Source organism: Rhipicephalus microplus, chromosome 8, assembly GCF_043290135.1.
Source record: "Rhipicephalus microplus isolate Deutch F79 chromosome 8, USDA_Rmic, whole genome shotgun sequence".
Lineage (NCBI taxonomy): Eukaryota > Metazoa > Arthropoda > Arachnida > Ixodida > Ixodidae > Rhipicephalus > Rhipicephalus microplus.
The window spans coordinates 54,847,577-54,861,581 of NC_134707.1; the positions used below are offsets into that span (position 1 = coordinate 54,847,577).

Here is a 14,005-nt window from a genome sequence, read left to right on the forward strand (position 1 = left end):
TCCAAGTGATGCCTCGAAACCCACACACAAACCCAACACAGAACGGAAGTAGAAGACGTCTAAACGAATAAATATGGTAGCCAAAAAAAAAAAGAGCGCTTCCCTTTGATACCACCAAGCATATCATATCAAAACCAAAGAACCAAACTTTCAGTTACTAGCCTACCGAATGATGCACCCTTTAGAGATTCTATAGTCGTATATTGTTTCACTACCCCGTGAAGGAAAATCCCTTATGCCACTGACGATGTGGAGATATGCTGGTATAGCCAAGCCCACGAGTCGGTCTGGGCGGCTTGCTAGTGATCATAAAGTTATCGTCTGCTTTCTGCAGGGACGTTCGTGTGAGTATGGTCGGGTTGACGGGGAGAGGGGGGGAAGAGTGCGTGTTGTGAGGAAGGAAAGCACGCGGAACGTTGAGGCCAAGACAAAATGGAGGAGGTGATCTTACTAAAGAGCCTAACAAGGAGCGCAGTAGGTAGTGTCTTCCACCGCAAGTCAGTGGAAGCCGGAAGCTAAAGAAATAAAAAAGTAGGATGACCACTCTTCCGATTCAGGACGGAGCACGCAGCGGGCACCATCGTCGAACAGTGTTCCGCGGCGTCGGCTGTTGGTGTACTTCGGAGTTACCGTTATACTTTTTTACTTTCGTCGTCGTCGTCGTCGTGGTCTCACTCGAATTGTAGATCGAGATAAGCGAGGGGAGGTGTGGTGTGCGCGTCGCGATCGGTTTGCTTATGCTTCCGCACGAGTTGCGCGAGGAAGAGTTCGAGCGAGACAGTCGCTGCGGAAACGTTGGCTCCTCTCACCTATTTCTTTATTCAAAAAGAAAGAAAGGAGCAGGACGTCGGAAGCTGCGCGCTTTCAGTGAGAGTGCCTACGCGTAAGGAATTGGGGCCCACCTCACTGGCCCTCCCCTTGTGACGTAGCAAGACACAGCCGGGGGGTTGCGCGTGTAGGTTGGGTATAAAAGACTGTGTTGTCACAACGCAGAACACACGTCTTCCATAGCCTGTTGCCCACTTGTGCCCAGAGCAATCATCCAGTCTTCACCATGAACGTCTTGGTAAGGATATATCTACCCGTGCGGTGCTCTCAGAAGAATCGAGTGGACTATTCGTTTTCATGAGGTTCCCGGCTTCTTCACTTGAGACAGGTTCAGTTTAGGCTGATGTCGTAAGAGCTTGATGTAGCACCGGTGTTAGTATGCACCTATTTTACGAGTTTCTCTTCACCCACAACAATACAGCACCAAGAGTTAAAGCTTAACAGCAGTCAGGAATATGAGAAAGCACTGACTGATGCCGACACCTCGACTGCCGAGGCTGCAAAGCATTGACCTTTTCATTAAGCTAATATATTCTTCGCACACTCCTGAAATTGTGGCACATCTTTACTGAATTGTATTTTTCAAGCAATTTAGTCATAGAAGAACGCAGTCGTGCTAATTGGCTCCGCAGCGCGCAGTACACTTTCATATGGGTCTTAGTCCATTAATCACTGTAACCTCCGATAGACAAATTAAACTTAGGAGCCACCAGTGACCGAGCTAACTTATGTTAAAAGCGCAGGGCAGATTGGGAAGTGCTCGACAGTAAGCCTAACCTTATTTCTTTGCATGGCATGGCCAAACTGTTGCCCAATGGTGCAGTAGCACCGCTTCTAAGGACCATGTGAGCTACAACCAGCGCCCTTGCCATTTTAAAAAAATCTTTCCCTTTTGAATCTTTACGAGAATTTGTTTCGCTTGAGCTTTGCAAGATCAACCCTGCGGAAGGCGTCGAAGCGTTCGTGGTATAAGGGCATCACCAACTGAAAAAACAACTTCTAGCCAAAAAGGACAATTCCGCCTCCTCTTTGTGCCCCTTAAATTTAAGCAGTAGAAGAAGGAAATGCTTATTCAAAGCATTATTTCATTTATATCCCCACAGATGACATCTGCAAAGCTCATTTGTCAGCTGTTTTTTTGTAGGGACGTTAGCGCTTATCTGAAATGTGTTTTTGAAATAAATGTACTCTTAGTGCGCAGAAAACGTTTCAGAATGTAGACAGAAAGGACACAACTACCAAAAAGAACGTGAATTGTGCCAGCGCCTTCCACTTGTATTACTGGTACGAACCTTTACGCTCAAGTGCACTCTGTGCTCATTTACTTTTCCCTTTTTTTCCTGTCTCCTCTTTCTATTCTTCCATCATCTTGTTATTCGTCGCTTAAACAACCAGAATCAATTAGCTAACCTGACTGTCTTATAAGTTTTCGTATCTGTTTTATCTAAGTGATGTGTGACTTTAAGCCACACAATTTCCTAAGAGGCAATAGGTGTAGTGCTACAGTACGCATATTAAGCGAACATGCAACTCAAATATTCAGTTCATTAGTGTACCCATTAACGCGTGGAAAAGCAATTGGTCTGTCGGCATACTGAGCATTAAAGAAAAACTTGCTAATAAGCCCACCAGGTGTTCCGGAGGATTTCAATGCACTATTAGCACGCTCAAAGTCATAAAACATCGAATTGGTGCAGGCGTGCAGTGTCCTACTGAGTTCCTTGGTCGCCGGTGCTTTTGGTGGCTTCATCGGAGGTGGCAGCGGTGGCCTGGGTGGTGGCCTGAGTGGTGGTCTTGGCGGTGGATACCTTGCTGGAGGCAGTCTCGGAGGCTACGGTGGAAGCTATGGCGGTGGATACGGCGGTGGTCTAGGAGGTGGTGTAGGCTTCGGAGGCCTTGGTGCGGGAGGCCTCGGAGGAAGTGCTGGCAACGTTGGTGTCGGAAGCAGCGTGGTGCTGCTGAACGGTGGCAGAGCGGGTGCTGCAAAGTCGGTGGCCGGCCCCGCCTTCTTGGTTCGCACAGTGCATCACGTGTCTCAAGTTCACGGTGGTGGAGCTGTCGTAGCCCACTCTGGTCTAGGAGGCGTCGGCGGAGGCGTCGGTGGAGGCGTCGGAGGAGTCAGTCTGGGCGGTGGTCTCGGAGGGGTCGGAGGTGGATACGGAGGTCTCGGGGGAGGATATGGTGGATACGGTAGCTATGGTGGTTACGGAGGCTACGGAGGCTACGGTGGCTACGGCAGCACTGGTGGAGGCGTAGGAAAGGTTGTCGTCGTCAAGCACCACAAATGAGCGTCCACTTCACACGGCGTCAACATTACAGTAAGTTCATGAGTCATATCCTCTATAAACATTTATTGGTTAAATTTCCTTCAATTGGGCAATGGGACTTAGTGTTTAAAAGTATTCCGATGTTTGATTACAGGTGCAAGCCAGTTGTGCTAATCATTGTTTTTCTCATTTTCAGTGTGAATAACCTTCCACTTCCAATGGGAGTCTGTACAGCATCAGTCTCCGGTGGAAACAGTCACCAGCTTCTAGGTGCCTTCTAAGTCGAAGAGATATATCCTCAACAGTGCAAATTGTGTTTGTGAAACGTGTAAATAAATGTTGACGAGGACGTTGTTCCTCGACTTCACAAAGAACAGCTTGTGTTGTCTTGAAAACATTTGGTTAATTGTTTCCGGTAAGTTGCCTTCCCTACGATTACAAGAACAGGATACCCATGTCTAAGGTGGACACGTCTTTAGTATTGAAGGCGGTAACCCATTTGTTTTACTACACCCTGAATCAGGTCCCGCTAAATGTGATAGATATAGCCAGGAAACCGGAAATATTTGGCCTGGTTTGCTGAATATAGCCAGCTGCTAAGGAGGACTTGATTAGGAGTGTATACGAGGGAAATGGCTGGTGATCATTGATGGCTAGCCGTGGTGTTTAAGGCTAACATCAGAACAGTTTTCGAAACGATATATTTAAAAGCACTTGTATAACGCCTTGAATTCTAAATATGTGTCGACAACCGTGTGCCTGCAAATGACAGTGCTCCTCAGAACCAACGAACTGCTTCAACAAATCAAAAGCCGCGTTCAGGTATTTATATTGAAAACAATTACGTGCAAAGAGTCGTTGACCTACTATTACATCTGATTTATCAGCAACAGCGCTTAATCACACACAAAAATTTTCACACTCGTCACTTGTCATATTTCCTGATGAAATTCATTTTCGAATGAACATAATCGGTCGGAATTCTACTACATATGAGACAGGTTCCAGTTAATTCACAGTACGCATTAAACTTTTTTAAATATTAATCAGCTTTAAACTTCAGATCAGAATCAGTGCAATAGTCTGTTTATGTTGAAAAACAATGTTCTACCTGCCTTGGGTTTTTTTTTAAATAAATATAGTGCACTTCAAATGAAGTTTAAAAAACACACACCTGTTTTGATACCGATAATGTGGTCGGTCCGCTCTTACAATTTAAGCCATAGCTTTTGGATATCCTGAATACATCAACTCCACATTGCGCTAAAATTGACATAACCCACTTTCGTTGATATTCAGGGGTAAAATTTGCAATGGGGTCTTATATATCGAAGCATTTTTTCGAGCTTTATTAGTTCGTAAATGAAATCTTTGACAATTCGAATGTACGGTATAGCAATATTTAGCGGTAGAAGTGACAGAATTCCTATATGCTTTCTTCAGTCTCGTTCTTCATCGCACGTACGTGATCGCGGTTATTAGACTTGAAAGGCGAGTGGTCTTTCCTGGCAAATGGCGCACTATTCTGGATGGCCGGCATTCATTAAAAGCCTTAAGTTTTATTCAACTCCTCTTCTTCAGAACTTCTTCTCTGCTCCATCGTTTAGGATCACTACCCCTCCTCCAAGGAATAGATCAGTGTCCAATATGTTGATTTCCCACGCCGAATTCACGCATCAACCCAATTAGGCTCGTTAGTCAGTTCTCGCGCGATCTCATCGTTTGCTTACTTCTGTGATTACCCCACTCGTGTAGCCACACGAAGTCTCGATGTTCATTTTTCGCAAAGTTCGAGACTTACTGCTGCATAAATTTCTAGCCATGTAACGGAACTGAATTACCTAGTAAGCATGACTTGACTGCGAAAGAGGTACGCGATACTAAAGAGGTGCGCGATACTGTAGCGCTAAACTGAAACAGAAACACCAACACGCAAAAAGAGGTGGAAACGTCGGCCACTTACTTTTTTATATTCGAGTTTCGCCCTACAGTGTCATGTCATTCAATGAATACCAACTTGCCATTGAAAGTCAAATAGTGGAACATAAACACGACAGCAAAGCAACCAGGACACAAATGAAGAAAGTTGGATGATACCACTTTGGTTATTTCGGTCAATATTGTCGATGCAGTGCTGAACGATGACGATGACGCAGTGATGAATGAGGCTCAGTTTCATTAAAAGAGATTCATGATTTGCCTCAAACTATTTAAAAGTACCAATTTGATTAAACGTCTGAGTCATAAATTGCTGCATTTTATTCCAACTGTTTTGGAAGCCTCAAATATACTGTTGCGCAGCGTTGCAGACATTTTTCTAAAATAGGAACGAAAGCTAGTTCCTCGTTCTTTCCCAATTATGAAACAAGTTCCCGTTTAGAATTTCATAAATGCAATAGGAACTCGTTACAATTACATTTCGAAAATTAGAACGTGTCATTACACCACCGTTTCATTTTAACTTTTTATCAAAAAACAGTGCTGGATGATCTGGAAGCCAAATAAAGTGAAAAGATTTGTGTTCATTTCGCGCTACGCATAGTTTACGCATTTAACATCGGTAGTGGCAGATCATATGTAGAGAGATACAGTGTAGCTATACACTCCTTGCCGAACTTTACACATCACAGACCGATTATACTACAAATACTTCAAACTGCAACTTTAGTGCTCGTCAATTACAAGCGCGACAGAGATGGTACTTTCTACACCAGTCTTCAAATGCGCAGTCAGGATACTGCTCTTCGCATACTAGCACAATAGAATTTAAGAGCATGTATCACTGAAACTGTGGTTCCAGCGTCGGTGGAAGTTTAGTTGTTGTGAATAAAAAATCAGGAGCGCCCATTAGTGCACATTCGAGATAAATGCAAATAAATAAAAATAATAAAGGGCAGTTCGAGTGTGAATTGAACTCAAACCTTCTACGTCGCAAGCAGACGTTTTACCAAACGCATAATTGCTTGAAACTGCTTATGAAAAAATGTACAAATACCATGTAATTAGACGAGTCTTTTTTAACGTATATAGCGTTGCGTGGCAGGAGCGTCCAATCACGCCAGGCGTCAACACATTAGAATTGCACGAAAAGTAGGCGTTTTGAAGGCCCACTCATTGCAAAGCGCCCTAAGTCAGCAGTTGCTTAGGTTCGCGTTTTACAGCGAAAGCTGTTACAAGATCACAACTCGGGTCACGCACAGTTGTCCGCCGCCACCACCAGTGTCCGTAACCACATCGCGCGAAATCAGGAAAAATAACCTAGCATCAATGACACAGTCGTGCTCAAATCTAGGTTCGCTGGGTGCCACCCGAGTATTCTACCGCTGATCCACACCGGTTCTTGGGACTTGATGGCAAACTTGACTTAGGCAGTCTTGATGTCGGGAAAGCAATCGCGTTAATACGACTTGACTGATATGTGAGGTTTAACGTCCCAAAAGCACCATATGATTATGAGAGACGCTGTAGTGGAGGGCTCCGGAAATTTTGACCACCTGGGGTTCTTTAACGTGCACCCAAATCTGATCACACGGGCCTACAACATTTCTTCCTCCATCGTAAATGCAGCCGCCGCAGCCGGGATTCGATCCCGCGACCTGCGGGTCAGCAGCCGAGTACCTTAGCCACTAGACCACCACGGCAGGGCATTATTACGACTTATAAAGCGTTTCGAAACAGTGAAAGAACAACCAGTCGTCGCGAAACGTGAACAGCGTAACGAGTGGGTCGTCCAATGCTCCAACCCATTACAAAAGCTTGTTCTTGTTCCCCTGTTAACTGTGGCGAACACCCACTTCAGCCACAATTCCTCATTGTCTTCAGCTACAGCATGATCAATTGGCACGACATTCCTTGCTAGTGTTGAGCGGGTACCACGCTTCTATGAAGAATGGCAAAAATAGCATAGCGAATGCCGGTCTACTACTCAAAAAATTTTATTATTATTAATGCCCTAGTGGGTATCGAGCAAGCGTGCTTCGCAGTAGTTACCCAATGAGCGTTTTGAAAGGCTCTGAAAGGCCGCTCTTCCAGCTTTCGCTGTGGCCGTGCTGCGTCTTCCACGCAGGCCTGGCGTGTTTTTTTTTTCTTTACCGACACGCAGTGATGTATAGCCTAATTTGCAAAAGACCATTTTTGGCCATTTCGCAACTGTACGTGCAATAGGCAATCTAAAAAAATAGCTTAAAGCGTTGAATGTTACGGGTGCGCTACGTTCGTTTCCCTGCCGCACAGTTGAAGCATCGAGCGACAACCGAAGTCACGCTAGCAACTGAGACGACACACATGGAGCAGCCCGACTACGCTATCACGTTCTACTATTGCAGGCGGATCTCAAGCGTTATTCAAGTTTTATTCGAGTAGATATTGCCACATATACAGCAATATAAATAGGTTTCATGCACGGAAAACCGCACCGAGAGAAACAATACCTATAGGAGTTTATTGAGTGTTAATTCAATATTGCAGGGTAAGTATAAACGGATGTCCAGGATACAAGTTCCTTGTTCGCACATAGCAAGGGTGCCATCGCTATGTTCGTGTACGACAGACCAGCTTTGTTTCGTCATTAGCAACTCACTCGTAATGTTGAAGAGCCACTCCATCAAGTGCTTTAGGGTTCAGCCATGTTGTATACAAATGAAAACAACGTCCATCGAGGTAGCAGGGGTGAAGGCTGCCTCAGCGGTTCCAACAAGAATGTATCACTGGATGTACTTGTATTGTTCATTGCATGACAGTCGTTATTAGTGCTGGTGGTTGTTCAAATTAACGACAATAAAAATTGTGGACCAATAGCCACGGAGCTAACTGGCAAGTTAAATAGATGTCTTTTCAAACGCAACCACCGCAGGCACCGGACAGGTGCCACTGGGGCCCCCGCTTCAATTACGTTTGGGTCCTCTTCCCTGCCATTATCGCACCCGGGTGTCAAAAGATAGATTTGTTGATAGCTGCCTGTGGCATAAACTAGATACTAAAGGGATGATTGAGCCATAAAGTAGCTAAAGTATATACACGCGACGAGAAAAGCGCTTCTACAAACTAGGTCTGAGCTTCGCACTTCGTGAGCGCTTGAACATAAATCATATGTAAACATTCCAAGCGAGCACTGCACGTGGCAAGGGAGCTCATTTTCAAGGGCTAGAATTGCAAACTGTAGCTTTGCCACCGTTACGTTGGAGCCCAAGACCCTTCATGCAGGGGCGGATATTCGACATTTTATATCGCAAAGAGCTAACCATTGTTCGATGGAGAAGTGGTTTGAGAGCCCTAAATCAAAGGAAACGGTACTTTATGACGTTGATCCACACAGAAATTTTTCCACAGCTACAGACCTCCCACGACAGCTAGAGACATTAATCCACCGACTTCGATTAGAAGTAGCATACACAAGATACATCGATCCAACTTACCGGAATGCCATTGTGGTCATGCAGAAGAAAATATTCGCCATATTTTTTTGGAGTGCGTGAAATACTCGAATGAAAGAGAAAAGTTAAAGAACAAATCAGCAAGTTTGGACAGACGGCCCCTCACAATAAATAAACTGCTTGGACCATGGCCTGAGATGCATCTCCAGAAAAAGGCAATAATCTTCCTGACAGACTTTTTAGTGGAGACCGGACTGGACAAGCGCCTATGACAGACAGCCAGATATGGGTATATATAAAATATGGTCATGTATATACTGACAGTAGAATAGTAAGGTGGGCGTGTAAATAGTTTATGACTGTGTGAACTGCGCGAAGAAAACTGTGTATTGGCATGATATTTGAACTGGTTTCAGTGTGCTATTATTTTTTTTCCGTATTGTTAATTTTTGGGTACCGTTCTGTATCATTATTTTATTTTTCGCTGCAGAGCTTTATGATATGGAGTAGCCGAGGCAATACGCCCCTAAGCCTCTCCACAGCAAACAGTTAAAACAGAACAGAACAGAACCGTTCATGCAAAGTGGAAAGTCACTGCGCAGATTACGGTGTTATAACATGGGTACTTCACCAACTTTCTATGCCTCAAGCGTCGTAATTGCTTCTTCTGTGTTATGTGCCATCAAGCCGTCTCGCTAAGATCATTCGCACCTTTCAAAGATACTATGAAACCACACGCAAGTGACTCGACTATGGGGACAAGGCCACGTAGATGCGTTACAGAACCGAAAGAATACGCACGCACGCACGCATGCACGCGCGCACGCACGCATGCATGCATGCATGCATGCGTTAAACGACTAGTAAATTGATCAAGTAGTTCAACAGGCAAAAAAGTGCAAGAAAGCCATAATACAGCAGGAGAGTTAATGACAAACTTCAATCGACGAATGGAGGAGGAGGAGGTAAGTTTATTTACAGAATGGCAGAGAGGTCGGCCTGAGCGATAGCTTGCTCTAGCCTGCTACTCTACACTGGGGGAAGGGTAAGGGGAAAAGGAAGATTAATGAATGACGATGGTGAGATAGAGAGGGGAGTTTGTAGTGTTCTTTCTAGCTGAGACACATTTTATAGCCTGTTCTTCCCTGCCATCATCGCACCCGGGTGTCAAAAGATAGATTTGTTGATAGCTGCCTGGGGCATACACTAGATACTAGCTACAATAGATCGGCGAATGGACTCGTCATGTAGGTTACTAGGAGCCAATGTAGCCACCAATTGCAATGCTTATTGCGGCCTAAACTTTCAGGTGCTTGCGGTTCCCGCTACTAACCGCTGTAAGGCTCCTTGAAAGTAGATCTCAGAAGCAATGCACTGAACGCGACAAAAATTTTGGTCTTCTCTCTATACCAAACAGTAATTGGTTTCACTCTTGAAGTAATTGACCACCAACCCCCACCCGAACCAAGACGATTAGAAGAGGCAGCAGGGAAAATGAAGTAGCCTGCAGTGAACCCTGCAGTCAACAAAATATACTCTTTGCTATCACCCAAATGCTCACCTAAAATATTTTTATAGCGGGGCTGTATGCGTATAGGCGAAACAGACATTTTTCCGGCCTGTGTACTCGAGCTCTTTTTGCGTGCATGTGCCACAGAAGTTGCACAAGGCCACTGTTAACCACTGTCCCACTATAAATGAATAACTCATTCGCGGGCCTGAATTTGTGGAACGGAAGTGGGACAATTCTGCTGCTCAGAACTGGCCTACTAAAAATCGAGTAGAGAACATACTGGCAGCGAACCCCAATGAATACTTGTGCAAGCACAGTAACCGGTAAATGAGAAGTGTTGTTTAATGAATCACCAAACCATGTGACCCTGTTTTTGTATTCTGAGTGCATTGCGTAACGGTGATTTATATTCCTCTTGTCTTTTATTTTAAAATGTATCCCTCTGTCGCCATGTTCATATCAACAAGTGCTGTATTCGCTCAAATTTACCTCGCCCTGTATAGCCTAAAATGTGATTTCATTTATATATATATATATATATATATAGTTTTCGTTGTTCTTGCACTGATCCTGCCTGTAAACTGTTCGTTACGTGTCTGTACCATTCCGATTCCTTCCCCCCTTACCCAATGCCCTGTTCTGGGGCCTGTAAGGTTTTTTTTTGAATAAAGAAAACCTTCGATAAGTGACGCAGCGGCCCGTTTGAGCTTCACTGGTCAACAACGACTACGCAGTGCTTGCTTGGGTGGCGATTTCGTTACAAATATAACCTATGTTCGAAGCCTTGGCCATCATCCTCAGACCAAAGTACTACCAAAATGCAGCGTGGCGGGCAAACTTGTCGAACAGTGTTACGCAGTGGCTTTTCCTTTTCGCATCTGTACTTTTTTTTTCCTGGCACGCATCGGCGTCGTATAACACGAATTGTAGATCTAGATAGCAAGGGTGGGTACCGTGCGCCCGTCACGTTTCGTTTGCCTATGCTTCCGAACAAGTTGCGTGCGGAAGAGTTTCCACGGCACCGACACTGCAGGGACCTTTCCCTTCTCTCTTCTCAATCTCTGTCTCAAAAAGAAAGGAAAAAGAAGCAGGACATCGGAAGTTCCACGCTTCAAGTGAGAGTGTGTATGCACACAGAATAGAGGCCCACCTTATAGACCCTCCCCTTGTGACGTCGCAAGGACACAGCGGGAGGCTGTGCGTGCGGGTCGAGTATAAAAGTCCGGCTTGCCACGGCGCAGACCACACATCCTCCATAGGTCGTTGCTCGCTTGTGCCCCGAGTAGTCGACGAGTATTCACCATGAACGCCTTGGTAAGGACCTATCTGCGCGTGTACCGTTCTCGAAATTCCCAAACCTAAAGTTTCCGCACTTTGTCTTGCGATAGCTTCTGCTCGCGCATTAGGAACTTAGGGCTGAAATGGTGGTAGTGAGTACCTTCTATACCTTCTGTTATCTGAGAGAAGTACTGCATCATGCTTTCCCGTTAGCGATCAATCGAAATTACGAGAAAAGATACGGTCACAATCCTGATTTAGGAGAATGTAGAGCAGTTCAATTCAGCTAAAGCATTTCGGCACGTTGCTGCGTTCTTGCTGCAGACGGCGAGGACATCAGAAACTCAAGTTGTGTCTTGATTAATGTTTACACTGTAAGGCAACTATGACAGATAACTCGTAAGTGTGACAAATCTGCTGCAACATTCAATTCAGTTGCAGTTCAGCTTCGCGGCCATAACGTCCCTGTTGTACCAGAGTCAATCAAAGTTACAAGTTCAGGACACATCTCGACGTACTTCATACGAAATATATTTTCCTTGATTGGCATATCATACCGTTAGCATGGTGTGTCATAACTGCAGTTTCTACAAAGCATATTAGCTTCCTACAGCCTAGTCTCTCTTGCCAAGTACTTCTTTGCTCTTGCACATGTCCAGATGCTTATCGCAAACACAAGCGTGTAAGAAATTGCAGAGAACCTAGTAGAAAAAGAATGCCAAAAAAAGCAACAAACTGGGAGTGGTGTACTTCATGGGCGCCAAGGACAAAACTTAGAGCTTTCCGTGGCAACCCACTTTAGTTTTATAAACGTACCTGGTGCCTTGTACAACACCGACAAAGAGAACGCGAATATTGGGCGATGCCTAAATAAAGAATAGACTTGCAAGTCTAGCTTCGCGGCAGGAGAGCAGCTGTCAAAATTAACACTTATCAAGAACAACAGCAAGAATTTTGTTGCCTCGAGACTACTAGCTTCCATTCAAGAATTTTTCTCGTGCCCAGAGTAAGCCAGAGTTTCAAGAAGCGATTGTCATCAGACACCGGATCACATACTTTCGATAAATGTACTAGTATGGGATACACCTGCTTTTGATGACACGTGCTCAATAACACGTGATGCACCACTTCAATAATTTGTGTTACTGTAGACATGCCCAGGCGTAAGCCGTGTAGAAAATAAGGTAGACTTGGTGTTCAACGTGTTCCGTTATTGGGTTTATGTACATGATTATTACTATGAATTTATTTTTCAACAGACAGCGTTCGGGAAAAATTGAGTGTGAACACCTGACTAACCGTGAAAAAGCTTACACAGAGACCTAACACACCGATTAATTAGTATTAGTTAATAACAGTCAAGTATAAGTGCATCGACGTAATGAAAAAGCTACAATTTTTACATCAGACATCTTCGCAGCTCTGCACTCTTCTACTGAGTGTCATGGTCGCCAGTGCCTTTGGCGGCTTCATCGGAGGTAGCGGAGGTGGCCTGGGTGGTGGTCTTGGTGGTGGATACATCAGTGACGGTGGTCTCGGAGGCTACGGCGGAGGCTATGGCGGAAGTCTCGGAGGTGGCGTAGGTGTCGGAGGTCTTGGGGTTGGAGGCATCGGTGGAGGTGCTGGCAACGTCGGTGTCGGAAGCAGCGTAGTCCTGCTGAACGGTGGCAGAGCGGGGGCTGGAAAGTCCGTCGCTGGACCAGCCTTCCTCGTCCGCACGGTGCACCACGTTTCTCAAGTTCATGGCGGCGGAGCCGTAGTTGCCCACTCTGGTCTCGGGGGTGTCGGCGGAGGCGCCGGTGCTGGAGGTGCTGGTCTCGGCGGTGGTCTAGGAGGATTCGGAGGCGGCGTCACCTACGCCGGCACCGGCTATGGAGGTCTAGGTGGTGGATACGGTGGCTACGGTGGCTACGGTGGCTACGGAGGCCTTGGTGGTTACGGAGGATATGGCGGCTATGGCGGAACCAGTGGAGGCGTAGGCAAGGTGGTCCTCGTGAAGCACCACAAATGAGTGTCTCCTTCAAACTCCTTCAAGATACATGTGAGTTGGTGTGTAATTTTGCCTGAAAACATAGTGTGGTTGACATTCTTGAATCGTGCAACAAGCATTTGTGTTTTCAAGCAAAAAATTATATATTTCATCCTGAATGTTGGTCCATTTTGCTAATTGTTGTTTTTTTATTATTTGCAGTGTCGGTACCTTACCAGTGAGAGCCTGCACAGAATCAGCCACTGGCGGAAAGCGTCAGCAGCTTATGGGTGCCTTTCAAGTTGAACTGTTGTATTCTCAAGACCTCAAATTTTGTTTGTGAATCGTGTAAATAAATGTTGCCGAGTACAGTGCTCCTCCGCTACGCAAACAACCTCTGCTACCATTTTCTAGCCCCTTTGTTCCTACCTTCGGTAGGGTTTGTTCAACCTTGTTACACCTATTTTCAAGTGACAGCGCATGCTTGCTAACCAATGCACTATCAGTGTCAACACCTCTAACACCTGATTCATTTCTCTAATTTTCGAAAAATACAGGCACAGTCGCTAGTTTATATAGCAGCATTTTATTTATAAGAAATAGCACGAGGTCAGGTATCGATAAAATGCTTTCTCAATTGGACATGCATTCAATATGGTCGCATTAATTCCTGTGATTCCGAAATCAGAGGTGGGGCAGCAAAAATGTCAATGTATCTCGGAGAATTGCCCCTACACTGTGGAAATCACGCTTCAAATTTAAAAGTGGAATAAGCTTA

General features: G+C 45.2%; 2 protein-coding genes across 3 annotated transcripts; both read left to right on the top strand.

Annotated features, from left to right (window-relative positions):
* The first annotated feature begins 989 nt into the window (after positions 1–989).
* On the top strand, positions 990–3,469 carry LOC119164491 (uncharacterized). Its single transcript, XM_037416688.2, has 3 exons — positions 990–1,066; positions 2,526–3,146; positions 3,292–3,469. Exons 1-2 carry the CDS (start codon positions 1,055–1,057, stop codon positions 3,114–3,116), a joined length of 603 nt encoding a protein of 200 aa, XP_037272585.2. The 5' UTR covers positions 990–1,054; the 3' UTR covers positions 3,117–3,146; positions 3,292–3,469.
* Positions 3,470–11,157: 7,688 nt separating this feature from the next.
* LOC142769046 (uncharacterized) lies at positions 11,158–13,621 on the top strand. Of its 2 annotated transcripts, none has more exons than XM_075871868.1 (3): positions 11,158–11,294; positions 12,679–13,299; positions 13,450–13,621. In XM_075871868.1, exons 1-2 carry the CDS (start codon positions 11,283–11,285, stop codon positions 13,267–13,269), a joined length of 603 nt encoding a protein of 200 aa, XP_075727983.1. In that variant the 5' UTR covers positions 11,158–11,282; the 3' UTR covers positions 13,270–13,299; positions 13,450–13,621. The 2 variants fall into 2 exon arrangements, with proteins under 2 accessions (XP_075727983.1, XP_075727982.1); XM_075871867.1 differs by having other exon boundaries at positions 11,216–11,294; positions 12,667–13,299.
* The last annotated feature ends 384 nt before the right edge of the window (positions 13,622–14,005 follow it).